Here is a 12,277-nt window from a genome sequence, read left to right as displayed (position 1 = left end):
AGAGAGACAGAGAGAGATAGGGAGACAGAGAGATGAGTGCTCATCTCCAATCTGACAATGAGGGATTATTTGGTGCTGCTCCGCACCAAATGATCACATCCTTACTAAACACACACACACGCAAGGGAAAGTGGAGGACAAACTCACTAAAATGTTTTATTTTATTTCATTATAATAATGTACAATATGAACCTGTTCCAGAAGCAAAACGCTCATTTGATAACTGATACCACATAAGTAATGGTTTTCAATAACGTTGCAGTCGAACGATCTCTATCACACAGTCCCTGGTCTGCCTTTGGTCATCCTCCTGTTTGTAATGAGAACGTCTGTCTCTAAAGCCCAGTTAACACCACCCAAACCAACACCAACAGCCAACAGCTTTTAGGTTGTGTTGGTTTGGTGTGATGTGTCTGTTGGAGTTGGTTGGCGTAGTGCGAAAAAGACAGTTATCTTTCCAAACATTCTAAACCCAACAGCTGACAGCAGAATGTTTGGTGTTTCTTGAACCTTGTTGGTGCAGTGTGCACTGGCCTGTTTGTGATGTGTTTGTCAATGCTGTCAGTAAGACCAGTTGCTACATGTAAGTTCCTCATTCGCTGACAATGTTCAGTACACTAACATGCACTTATAAGGAAATTAGCTGACTAACAAACAAAATCCTTAATTTTTTTTACAAACTTCGTCTCCATGGTTACCCACAGACGGCCTGAGATACAACCAAGAACCAGAACATGAAAATAACTCCCCAAAAAATACCCGTTATGCCTACCAGAAAAGAGTGAGATATTGACTATATTAACTGCTTTGGACTACACAATCAGCTCCTCCAGCACATTCACCCCTGTACCCTTCCACACCACAGCTACCGTATAGAAGCTATCGTAGAGTAGCTGTGGTGATTTTCACTTCCTAAAGGTTTCTCCTGCCAACCCTCTCTCACAGTCCAGCATCTGGATTAACTGGTATTACCGGAAGACTAATACCTTTATCTGCTGCGCTGTGAAAATCTGCTTTCCTTGGGGGATGTGAACCCTTTGGTGGGCTCGGGGCCATGAATTCATGGACTATGGGCTGGATGTGAACCCATGTACTATTGGCTGGGTTTGGGGATGCAAACTCATGGATGTAGGGCAAGGTTTTTGGGATGGGACCCCATGGACGATGGGAAAGGTTCATGTATGTGAATCCATGGGCTGGATGTGAAGCCATGTACCAGCTGGGTTTGGCTATACAAACCCATAAGCTTTGGGCTGGGTTTGGGTATGAAAACACAAGAGGCTCGATTTAATTAGAACTATTTAAGAAAGGATGGCAGTACATGTTTCTCATCACTACATCCACCCCTCCTCTTCCTGCTCTTTCTCTCCTTCCTTTCACCTCCTCTTTCACACACCCCATCACCACTCCATCTCTATCCCTTCATCCCCTGTTGAGAGACACATCTTGACCTCCATCCCTCTTTTCCTGGAATCCTGTCTCCCCCTCACTTGAATTTCCATCTCCTCTTTCTGGCTTCCTTCCCTCTCCCCTGCTTCCTGTCTTTTCCAGCCGGCCACATCATCCCTTCATTCCTTTAATCTGAAATGTCGGGGATTAAAAAAACATCCAGCTCTCCCCCTTAATTCTCCCCATCCATCTCTCCATCTCTCCCTCCCTCCATCCTCTATACCTCCCCTCTCAATTCTGCCAGACTTGTTTGCAGAGTACAGCAGAAAGAGAGAGAGGGGTATGTGGGAGGGACAAGATTATGTTGAAGGGGGGCAAACAAGGAGATGTAGATGGAGTGAAGGGTGAAAGAGAGGGAGTGATGGTAGCAGGTTGTGGGTGAAGAGCGCGTGACGTGCTCTCCTGTCACCTCTGATGTCCTTGTGTAGTGTGGTTTACAGACCTTCACGCTACCTGTGGCGGCTCTGGACTCATGCCGGCATCACAACGCATTCGACCAATAGGAGCGAGGATCTGTATCTCAGCATGTACGTTGAAAATGACCTGATTGGCCGGGTCTGCGTAGTCGCCGCCGTTGCTTCCCTCCGGGGTGAAGTTGATGTCTGAAGGAGTGCCTTCTGGGATACCCTGGAATGTAATGTTGGAGCTGGACTTTGGAGGTTTATGTAACAGCTGAGTGAAGAGAAGGGGAGATAGGGAGAGTGGAAGGGGGGGGGAAGACAGAGAGAGGGGGCCGGAAAGGGGAGGGACAGGAGAGAGACAGAGGGAGAGAGAGACAGAGAGCAAGAGAGAGGAGGGAAGAAGAGAGGGAGGAGAAGAGACAGAGGGACTAGGTGATGGGAAATATCAACAAGGCGTGTAAGAAAAGCGAAATGAAGAAGGTAAGGGACTTTTACTTCTGTCGTCTGTAGAGAGATGTCATTTTAAAAGCTCTATTTGATAAAGCCACCATAAGAGAGTTTGCTGTGTTTTAATCACAACTCCAAGAACTAATGATTATGTAACAATATTAACAGTGTTACTTGTGTACCCATTAGCGTCAAATCATCCTTAAAAATGAGAGCCTTAGTGTTTGTGTGAAGGGGAGAAACCAGAACGTTTGGGGGGAAAAGGAACAGAAATCACTTTAAATCTGTCTCATTTAAGTTTTTACTGTGTAATTTATCTCAGCTCTGACAAGAGACATTTTGCTTAACAGTTTCCGTTGAGTCCAATGGTGTTGTTTCACATCTGTGACGATTCTGATTGGTCGCCGGTGTACGTACACTCGTCTAACTGATTGGTTGCCCTCCCAAAGGGGGTGCTGCCCTCGGAGGGGAGAGGGGCACCGTTGGTGGCGATGCTGGGGGGGGTTGGGGGTGCCTATGACCCCTACGTGGAGGAGGATGACGGAGGGGGCGAGCGAGAGTTCGGGGACCCTCTGAGCGCTCTGGTCCAGAACTGCAACGCGCTGCACAACATCGTGGGGCCGGCCTGCGTCTTCCTACGACAGAGTTTCGCACAGAGCCAGCTTGTATGTACACACACAGTGAAGAAACACACACAGTGAAGAAACACACACACACAGTGAAGAAACACACACAGTGAAGAAACACACACACAGTGAAGAAACACACACAGTGAAGAAACACACACACAGTGAAGAAACAAACACAGTTAAGAAACACACACAGTGAAGAAACACACACACAGTGAAGAAACACACACAGTGAAAAACACACACAAAGTGAAGAAACACACACAGTGAAGAAACACACACAGTGAAGAAACACACACAGTGAGGAAACACACACACACAGTGAAGAAACACACACAGTGAAGAAACACACACACAGTGAAGAAACACACACAGTGAAGAAACACACACACAGTGAAGAAACAAACACAGTTAAGAAACACTCACAGTGAAGAAACACACACACAGTGAAGAAACACACACAGTGAAGAAACACACACAAAGTAAAGAAACACACACAGTGAAGAAACACACACACAGTGAAGAAACACACATAGTGAAGAAACACACAAAGTGAAGAAACTCACACAGTGAAGAAACACACAAAGTGAAGAAACACACACAGTGAAGAAACACACACACAGTGAAGAAACACTGTGTATGTGTTGTTGTTGTTGTTGTTGAGGACATTCATTTTTTTTTCTGCCCATTACACTATGGTTTAGTTATGAATCCTCTAGAATCATCATCATCCTCCTTTTCATCATCGTCATCCCCTGAAGAGACACTGTATCTCCCTCATGCTTACGATGACATCATCTTCATCCTCCCATTCTGAGCCACCTGATTGGAGGAGCCCTCAACATTATCTCCACCCATGAGCATCCCACCATTGTGAGTGTTATCTTTATACTCTGTGTGTCCATTGTACCAAACATAGTTTTGATTGTAAAGGTACTGGTTTACCAGCTGAATCTAAAATTGAAAAGCCACTGGTACAGTATAATACAGTGTGTGTGTGTGTGTGAGCGCGTGCGTGCATGTGTCTACAATACACTGTGGGGCAACTGCTTTTGCAGTTTGACCAGATTGTAATTTAGATTATGTTTTCAGAAATCTACTTAGTACAGATGGATGATTTTGGCATAGTGGAAAAGGAGACCAGAGATCAATTGAGTTGATATATTCTGAGGTCAGTGGAGTTGGCTAATTGCCGGGAGCTATTAGCAGGGTGATTATCATACTGGCCTAGAGTACTTAGCAGGAGATCAGGGGTGAGGCTAGATTTAACTTGGACTGTTTGCCCAGGAGAAATGTTACGTTTAGGCTGTTTAGGTTGGGCTTTTCAAATGTTTTCAGTTTTAAGATTTGCTCAGTCCGGAACTTTGTGAAAATTGGAAAAGATTCAGCAAGTATGGAAGCACCTCTTTAAAATTTAAATATTAATTTATTTCATAACATTCCGATCCCAAAAATTTCTTGCAAAAGAAAATGTGCCTGAAACGCTTTCGCGTTTGAGGAGCCATGGCCTGGTAATTAAAGTAGAAGGTTACTACGGAAGGTACACTCGTACCTACTCTCCTTGTCCTGATTGGTCAGCTGTTAGAAAGGTGCTTGACGTCACCCAGCGCTTTTCTAAAAAGTTGAGAAAATTGAACTCAAAAAGGGTGCTGTGCTTTTTTAGACGTTTTTAAAAGGTGTCCGCCTTTTTCCTTTTCCCACTGGGTTGCAGTGAGGCGCTGAAGGCAAGCTTCTTCCTGAAAAAATAAGTCAAGTGTGAACACAGCCTAAATTGTGTTCTATTTGAATTTCTGAAGCTTGAAAAAATACATATTTTTAATTTTAAAAAGATGAATTCAAAACCAACAAATTTGGTAGGCCTACGCTCTCAAACCGTATGTGTAGCATCTGCCTTCTGCAGCGTGAAACTGACATTTCTCCATTGAAAGTGGTTGGGTGGAAGATAACGCTCAAATACATTTTGCAGTAAAAGCTGTTTGGCTCTGGTGGTGTTGTGTAGCACGTGTGATAAACGCGAAGTAAGGGAACGGATGTATTGGGGGGCCGAAAAAAGAGCGTAATCGTAGACGTAGCCTACAGTCATCTAAAGAGCTCTTTGCTACAGTTAACCCGTTCTCTATCCGCAGTTTTTATTGCATAACAAACATTATCAGTATTCTGACATGGGAGAAATACAATTTACATGACATTCATACCTGAAACGAGAAAGATAGGCCATCTATTCTCCATATAGTGACGATACTAGCCTGTCTGCCAGCCCAATTTAGCCCCGCCCACAAAAACATTTGGTCGGGAAGTTGGGTCTGGGATCGCTAGTTTTGGGAAAAAGTATGTCCGAACAGGAGCTGTTCGGACCAATCAAATTGTCAAGGCGGGCTTTATACGATGATGGACAGATGATCAACAGTAACGTAATCAACCACGTCCCCAAAGAGCGCTTCGGTTGAATTTTTTTCAACAAACAACATACTACGTTACTCTGATTGGTTGTAGGTCTATCCAATTTAGCGAAGAGGCATTTTTTGCCGGGTTCGGTTGAAACACGTCCCATACTCACAGCCCATTGAAGCGGTTTCAGACTCATATTCTGACTAACATTATGAGTGGTTGGTTAATTTGCACTCAAATACAAGTATAAATATAGTAAGTAGCTGACAGAAGTCTCCCGGAAGTTCCCTAACGCCCGCAAATGCAATACAAAGTCCCGGGAATCTAGGGGTGTGAAGGAGAGTGATGATGGAAACTCACTCCTCAGGTAGCCTATCTAATGGGCTACCTGCGTCTAAGAATAGCTAGCATTTCTTTGGCGTAGCTGGTAGTGGTCGCGCTTGGCAAGTCAGAGGTCGTGTGTTCGAGCTCAGCGAGTGGCTAAATACATATAAATATAGTAAGTAGCTGACAGAAGTCTCCCGGAAGTTCCCTAACGCCCGCAAATGCAATACAAAGTCCCGGGAATCTAAGGATTTGTATTTAGCCACTCGCTGAGCTCGAACACACGCGGGTAGCCCGTTAGATACCTGAGGAGTGAGTTTCACAGGTTCACACCCGTTACATATGCATGGGCTAACCATTAAATTAGCAGCACATTTCCCGTATTTAACAATGATTAAACATGGACTACCTGAAAGTGAAGCACGGTCATCATTTCGCAGTTTCTTTCTCTTTCTTTTTTCTGCCCCTGACTCCTGCTGTCTTTTTGAGGCTATTTTCGAAAAGTTGACCTAGCCTTGAGTGTATTTGTTTTTTCTTTGGGGGCGGGGGGAAATTAAATATATCTTGTTTATCCTGTTTTGTGATATACATGCCTAAAGGGGGGAGCAATTGAATATATCTCGTTTTGCCTGTTTTGTGATATACATGCCTAAAGGTGCCTAATATTTATATAGGCCTGCTGAAATAATATTGGCCTTATAATAATAAAACTATGATGATTTTTCAGTTGGCAATTTTTTGGTGCCCCCTCAGGACTTGGTGCCCTACGTACGCACAGTGCGTAGTGCGCGTTATGGGGGCACTGAGTGTAGCCTACAGTAGTAGCGTTACTGTAATTTATAAAGCAAACAGTGATGCTGGCGATGTATGTTACTGTGATCATTATGTGTAAGTTTCATATATACACCAGTCTTTTACACTGAAAACACGGGGGAAACATATTTCCCTGTATTGCTGAACCACTTTCCCCGGAATACATTTTTTAATTCTACCACAGTGACACGCAAATAGGTCTTTAACCAGCGGCGTCAGACTATACTTTTTACGACCGATACAAGTCTGTATAACCCGTCAAGAAGGGCATCCAGCAAAGCCTGTTTTTACTCTGACAGAGAGCTTATACATTGGGGTGGGAAGGTTAAAACTTTATTGATACTCTTTACGGCTTATAAATCCATTAATCCCATATTTGGTCTAGCTTTCTGGTATGGGGGAAAGATCACAGAGAGACGCACTAAATCTTTTTTTTTTTTTTTTTTTTTACTGTGGCCTACCTAAACTTTTTTTAATCCAATCAAAGGATCAGATTCTGTATGGATGAAGGATATTGTCATGGTTACAAGTTGTAAAGGGTGGGCTGGCTCGTAAGTGTTGCGAACTATAAAATGTTCAACGTTTTAAGATTCTTACTTAAGGACCTCTAATTGCTCGGTTTAGGAGTTGATCATAATATTTGATGATCATACAATGTGTGTGTGCGCGTGTGTATACTGTACGTCTGTGCATGTGCCTGCGAGCCAGTGCCAGACAATTTAATACAAAAAGAGAGACCGAAATTTGAAGGGAAAAAAACGATAAGCTTTAGTGATTTGTAAAAAATTCACCACATTAATCTCTCGGTTATGCCTCCTTCGCCTGCAAGCTCTGTAATCCAGTACAATATAATTCTCTGTGATGTCACAATAGGTCTGTAACACCTACAAGAACCCGAGGAACACCAGGCCCATTGTGACATCACAAGTGTTTCTCACCTGTGAACACACAGGTGAATCTGAGGAATCAGTAAAGTTGGCATTGTTAGTAAATAATGTCTAGTAATTCTCACCAAAATATCAGAAATACTAGGTAACGTGTGTGTTTGTGTGCGCGTGTGTGCACGTGTGTGTGTACGTGTGTGTGTACTGTGGTCCTTAAACATCAGCTGGAGTTCCCAGACAACAGTCGGTCATGTGAGGACAGGATATGAGGATTGGAACATATAACACTTACAGACTGGTGTGTGTGTGTGTGTGTGTGTAGAGACGGAGATAGAGCGATAAGTAGTGTACGTCCAAGTGTGTTTACGTCATGTGTAAGTGTGCGTGTGTAAGGGATGGACTAGATCAGTGGTTCTCAACCCTGTCCTCAGGGACTCCCCTTCCTGCATGTTTTAGATGATTCCCTGCTCCAACACACCTGATTCAAATGCATGTTCGTTACCAGGCTTCTACAGAGCTAGATAACCACCCTTTTATTTGAATCAGGTGTGTTGGAGAAGGGAAACATCTAAAACATGCAGGACAGGGGGTCCCTGAGGACAGGGTTGAGAACCACTGGACTAGAGGGAGGGAGGGAGGGAGGGAGGGAGGGAGGGAGGGAGGGAGGGAGGGATGGATGGAGGGAGGGAGGGTGGGTGGGAGGGAGGGATGGAGGGAGGGAACATGGGTGAGGGGGCATGTTTACCACTCTCCACTGTGAAATCTTCTTATGACCATTTGCTGCTTGGCATCTCCAGCGCTGTATTCTGTGTTCACCTCTAACCTCATGCTGCATGCTGTGTGATGGGTGATTCATCCAGTCAACCTTTGAGTAGTCGTGTTGAACGTTTGATATATCGCGTGTCTATGTGTGTGTGTATATGTGTGTGTGTGTGTGTATGTGTATGTGTGTGTGTGTTTATGTCTGTGACCTGGTTCATTTGTTTCTCTGTGTTCCCCTCCTCTGCAGGATAGAAATCTACGTCCGGAGGAAATGGAAGGTAACCAACAAATAGACAAAGAAATCCGTTTTTTAAAACCTTTTGTTCCGTGTTGCATGTAAAGCAGCCATACCACTGCTTTAACTTTGTCATCACTCCGTCCCTCTCCTCCTACGCCTCTCTACACCCCACTCCACCTCCCTGCTCCGCCACCCTCCTCCACCTCCTTCCTTCACCCTCCACCTCCCTCCTCCACTCTGCTTCCCTCCTCCACCCTCCACCTCCCTCTTCCTCTCGGCTCCACCTCCCTCTCCACCCTCCTCTTCCACCTCCCTCTACACCCTCCTCCTCCACCTCCTTCCTTCACCTTCCACCTCCTTCCTTCACCCTCCACCTCCCTCCTCCACTCTGCTCCCCTCCTCCACCCTCCACCTCCCTCTTCCTCTCGGCTCCACCTGCCTCTCCACCCTCCTCTTCCACCTCCCTCTCCACCCTCCTCCTCCACCTCCCTCCTTCACCCCGCTCCACCTCCCTCTCCACCCTCCTCCTCCACCTTCCTCCTTCACCCCGCTCCACCTCCCACTCCACCTCCCTCTCCACCCTCCACTTCCCTCCTCCACTCTGCTCCCGTCCTCCACCCTCCTCCTCCACCTCCCTCTTCCTCTCGGCTCCACCTCCCTCTCCACCCTCCTCTTCCACCTCCCTCTCCACCACCCTCCACCCCCCTCCACCCCCCTCCTCCACCCTCCTCCACCCTCCTCCAGAGCTGCGGGAGGCCTTCCGGGAGTTTGACAAGGACCGTGACGGCTTCATCAGCTGTAAGGACCTGGGGGAGTGCATGAGGACCATGGGATACATGCCCACTGAGATGGAGCTCATCGAACTGAGCCAGAAGATCTGTGAGTCACACACACTCTCTCTCTCTCACACACACACACACACACACACACACACAGGCAGGCACACGTACACACATACAGGCAGTCACACGTACACACACATTCACTATATGTTCAGAGAAACTATTAAAAACAATGTTAGCCATCATCATCATCCTCAGTCCCATATTCCTGGTGCAGTGACTCATGTCGTCCTGCAGGTGGCGGCAGAGTGGACTTTGAAGACTTTGTGGAGTTGATGGGTCCCAAGATGTTGGCAGAGACTGCAGACATGATCGGAGTCAAGGAGCTCAGAGATGCTTTCAGAGAGGTTAGTGCCTCTGTTGCACTGCATTTCCCCTACAGCAGTGTTTCTCCTACAGCAGTGTTTCTGCAGCAGTGTTTCTCCTACAGCAGTGTTTCTGCAGCAGTGTTTCCCCTACAGCAGTGTTTCTCCTACAGCAGTGTTTCTGCAGCAGTGTTTCCCCTACAGCAGTGTTTCTGCAGCAGTGTTTCTGCAGCAGTGTTTCTGCAGCGGTGTTTCTGCAGCAGTGTTTCTCCTACAGCAGTGTTTCCCCTACAGCAGTGTTTCCCCTACAGCAGTATTTCTACAGCAGTGTTTCTGCAGCAGTGTTTCTGCAGCAGTGTTTCTGCAGCAGTGTTTCTGCAGCAGTGTTTCTCCTACAGCAGTGTTTCTGCAGCAGTGTTTCTCCTACAGCAGTGTTTCTGCAGCAGTGTTTCCCCTACAGCAGTGTTTCTGCAGCAGTGTTTCCCCTACAGCAGTGTTTCTCCTACAGCAGTGTTTCTGCAGCAGTGTTTCTCCTACAGCAGTGTTTCTGCAGCAGTGTTTCTCCTACAGCAGTGTTTCTGCAGCAGTGTTTCCCTCAGTTTGACTCAAACTGGTCTCTCTCCCTCAGTTTGACTCAAACTGGTCTCTCTCCCTCAGTTTGACTCAAACTGGTCTCTCTCCCTCAGTTTGACTCTAACTGGTCTCTCTCCCTCAGCTTGACTGTAACTGGTCTCTCTCCTTCAGTTCGACTCTAACGGAGACGGGCAGATTAGCCTGGTGGAGCTGCGCGAGGCCATGAAGAAGCTGATGGGAGAGCAGCTGAACCACCGCGAGATCGACGAGATCCTGCGAGACGTGGACCTGAACGGGGACGGACTGGTCGACTTTGAGGGTGAGGTGAGGGGGGTGAGGACTGGTTGACTTTGAGGGTGAGGTGGGGGGGACGGACTGGTCGACTTTGAGGGTGAGGTGGGGGGGGGCGGACTGGTCGACTTTGAGGGTGAGGTGGGGGGGGGGACTGGTCGACTTTGAGGGTGAGGTGGGGGACGGACTGGTTGACTTTGAGGGTGAGGTGGGGGACGGACTGGTCGACTTTGAGGGCGAGGTGGGGGGGGGGAACTGGTCGACTTTGAGGGTGAGGTGGGGGGGCGGACTGGTCGACTTTGAGGGTGAGGTGGGGGACGGACTGGTTGACTTTGAGGGTGAGGTGGGGGACGGACTGGTTGACTTTGAGGGTGAGGTGGGGGACGGACTGGTCGACTTTGAGGGCGAGGTGGGGGGGGGGACTGGTCGACTTTGAGGGTGAGGTGGGGGGGACGGACTGGTCGACTTTGAGGGTGAGGTGGGGGGGGCGGACTGGTCGACTTTGAGGGTGAGGTGGGGGGGCGGACTGGTCGACTTTGAGGGTGAGGTGGGGGGCGGACTGGTCGACTTTGAGGGTGAGGTGGGGGGGCGGACTGGTCGACTTTGAGGGTGAGGTGGGGGACGGACTGGTCGACTTTGAGGGTGAGGTGGGGGGCGGACTGGTCGACTTTGAGGTGAGGTGGGGGGTGGACTGGTCGACTTTGAGGGTGAGGTGGGGGGGCGGACTGGTCGACTTTGAGGGTGAGGTGGGGGACGGACTGGTCGACTTTGAGGGTGAGGTGGGGGGCGGACTGGTCGACTTTGAGGGTGAGGGAGAGGAGGATGGGAGTGAGAGGGGAGGGAGGGGGGTGTGAAGGAGAGTGATGATGGAAAGTGGACAGGAAGGAGGAAGGTGTTTACAACATCTAAGTCGTCTTGTTGTTTCTCTCCTCAGAGTTTGTGAGGATGATGTCTCGCTGAAACAGCCACCCTGACCAACCAATCAGGAAGAGGACTGATGCTGCACTGTGATGACCAGACCTCACACTGTTCTTATGCTGTTGTCATTCTTAATCTGATGTACAGACTCTTATGTTGTTTTGTAGCTATTAGTTCTGTATTGATCATCTTTCTGTTGGTTTAATTCTCTGTATAGAACCCCTCCCTCCTGTGTGTTGTGTTCCGCTGTGGAAGAGAACTGCCAATGTGACGCAGCTGCAATGATGATTCAGCAAGTAACTCGTCTTAAATTCTTATTTAACGTTTGTTTAAATAAATCTGTTGAATTAATTTAACACTAAGCTTTCCACTGTTTTGATTGCCATTTCAGCTCCTTCATATGAAGTATCTCTATGTCATTAAATCCTGAATTAAAACATACGTGGTACTCCTTAGTTCTCTACTGTCTTTAGCTTCTGTAGCTGCCTGTGTTCTGGAGCTGCCTGTGTTCTGCAGCTGCCTGTGTTCTATAGCTGCCTGTGTTCTATAGCTGCCTGTGTTCTGGAGCTGCCTGTGTTCTATAGCTGCCTGTGTTCTGGAGCTGCCTGTGTTCTGGAGCTGCCTGTGTTCTATAGCTGCCTGTGTTCTGGAGCTGCCTGTGTTCTGGAGCTGCCTGTGTTCTATAGCTGCCTGTGTTCTGGAGCTGCCTGTGTTCTGGAGCTGCCTGTGTTCTGCAGCTGCCTGTGTTCTATAGCTGCCTGTGTTCTGGAGCTGCCTGTGTTCTATAGCTGCCTGTGTTCTGGAGCTGCCTGTGTTCTGGAGCTGCCTGTGTTCTATAGCTGCCTGTGTTCTCTAGCTGCCTGTGTTCTATAGCTGCCTGTGTTCTGGAGCTGCCTGTGTTCTATAGCTGCCTGTGTTCTATAGCTGCCTTTGTTCTGGAGCTGCCTGTGTTCTGGAGCTGCCTGTATTCTGAAGCTGCCTGTGTTCTGTACCTTCCTGGGTTCTGGAGCTGC

General features: G+C 47.6%; 1 protein-coding gene across 1 annotated transcript; it reads left to right on the top strand.

Moving 5' to 3' along the window:
• Positions 1–2,893: 2,893 nt before the first annotated feature.
• Positions 2,894–11,729, top strand: LOC124484357 (calcium-binding protein 1-like). The gene is made up of 7 exons (XM_047045249.1): positions 2,894–2,962; positions 3,631–3,799; positions 8,345–8,375; positions 9,080–9,214; positions 9,415–9,524; positions 10,227–10,374; positions 11,281–11,729. The coding sequence occupies exons 3-7, from the start codon at positions 8,369–8,371 to the stop codon at positions 11,304–11,306; spliced, it is 426 nt and encodes a 141-aa protein (XP_046901205.1). The 5' UTR covers positions 2,894–2,962; positions 3,631–3,799; positions 8,345–8,368; the 3' UTR covers positions 11,307–11,729.
• Positions 11,730–12,277: the final 548 nt, after the last annotated feature.

This window comes from Hypomesus transpacificus, chromosome 22 (assembly GCF_021917145.1).
Source record: "Hypomesus transpacificus isolate Combined female chromosome 22, fHypTra1, whole genome shotgun sequence".
Classification (NCBI taxonomy): Eukaryota; Metazoa; Chordata; class Actinopteri; order Osmeriformes; family Osmeridae; genus Hypomesus; species Hypomesus transpacificus.
Note: the sequence above shows the minus strand (reverse complement) of the source record. Positions and strands in the feature narration are given on the sequence as shown.

Bases quoted from the DNA above. Each gene is read 5' to 3' on its own strand.
- LOC124484357 (XM_047045249.1), top strand. The intron at 9,525-10,226 runs GTTAGTGCCTCT...TCTCTCCTTCAG, and splicing joins TCAGAGATGCTTTCAGAGAG to TTCGACTCTAACGGAGACGG. The intron at 10,375-11,280 runs GTGAGGTGAGGG...TTCTCTCCTCAG, and splicing joins CGGACTGGTCGACTTTGAGG to AGTTTGTGAGGATGATGTCT.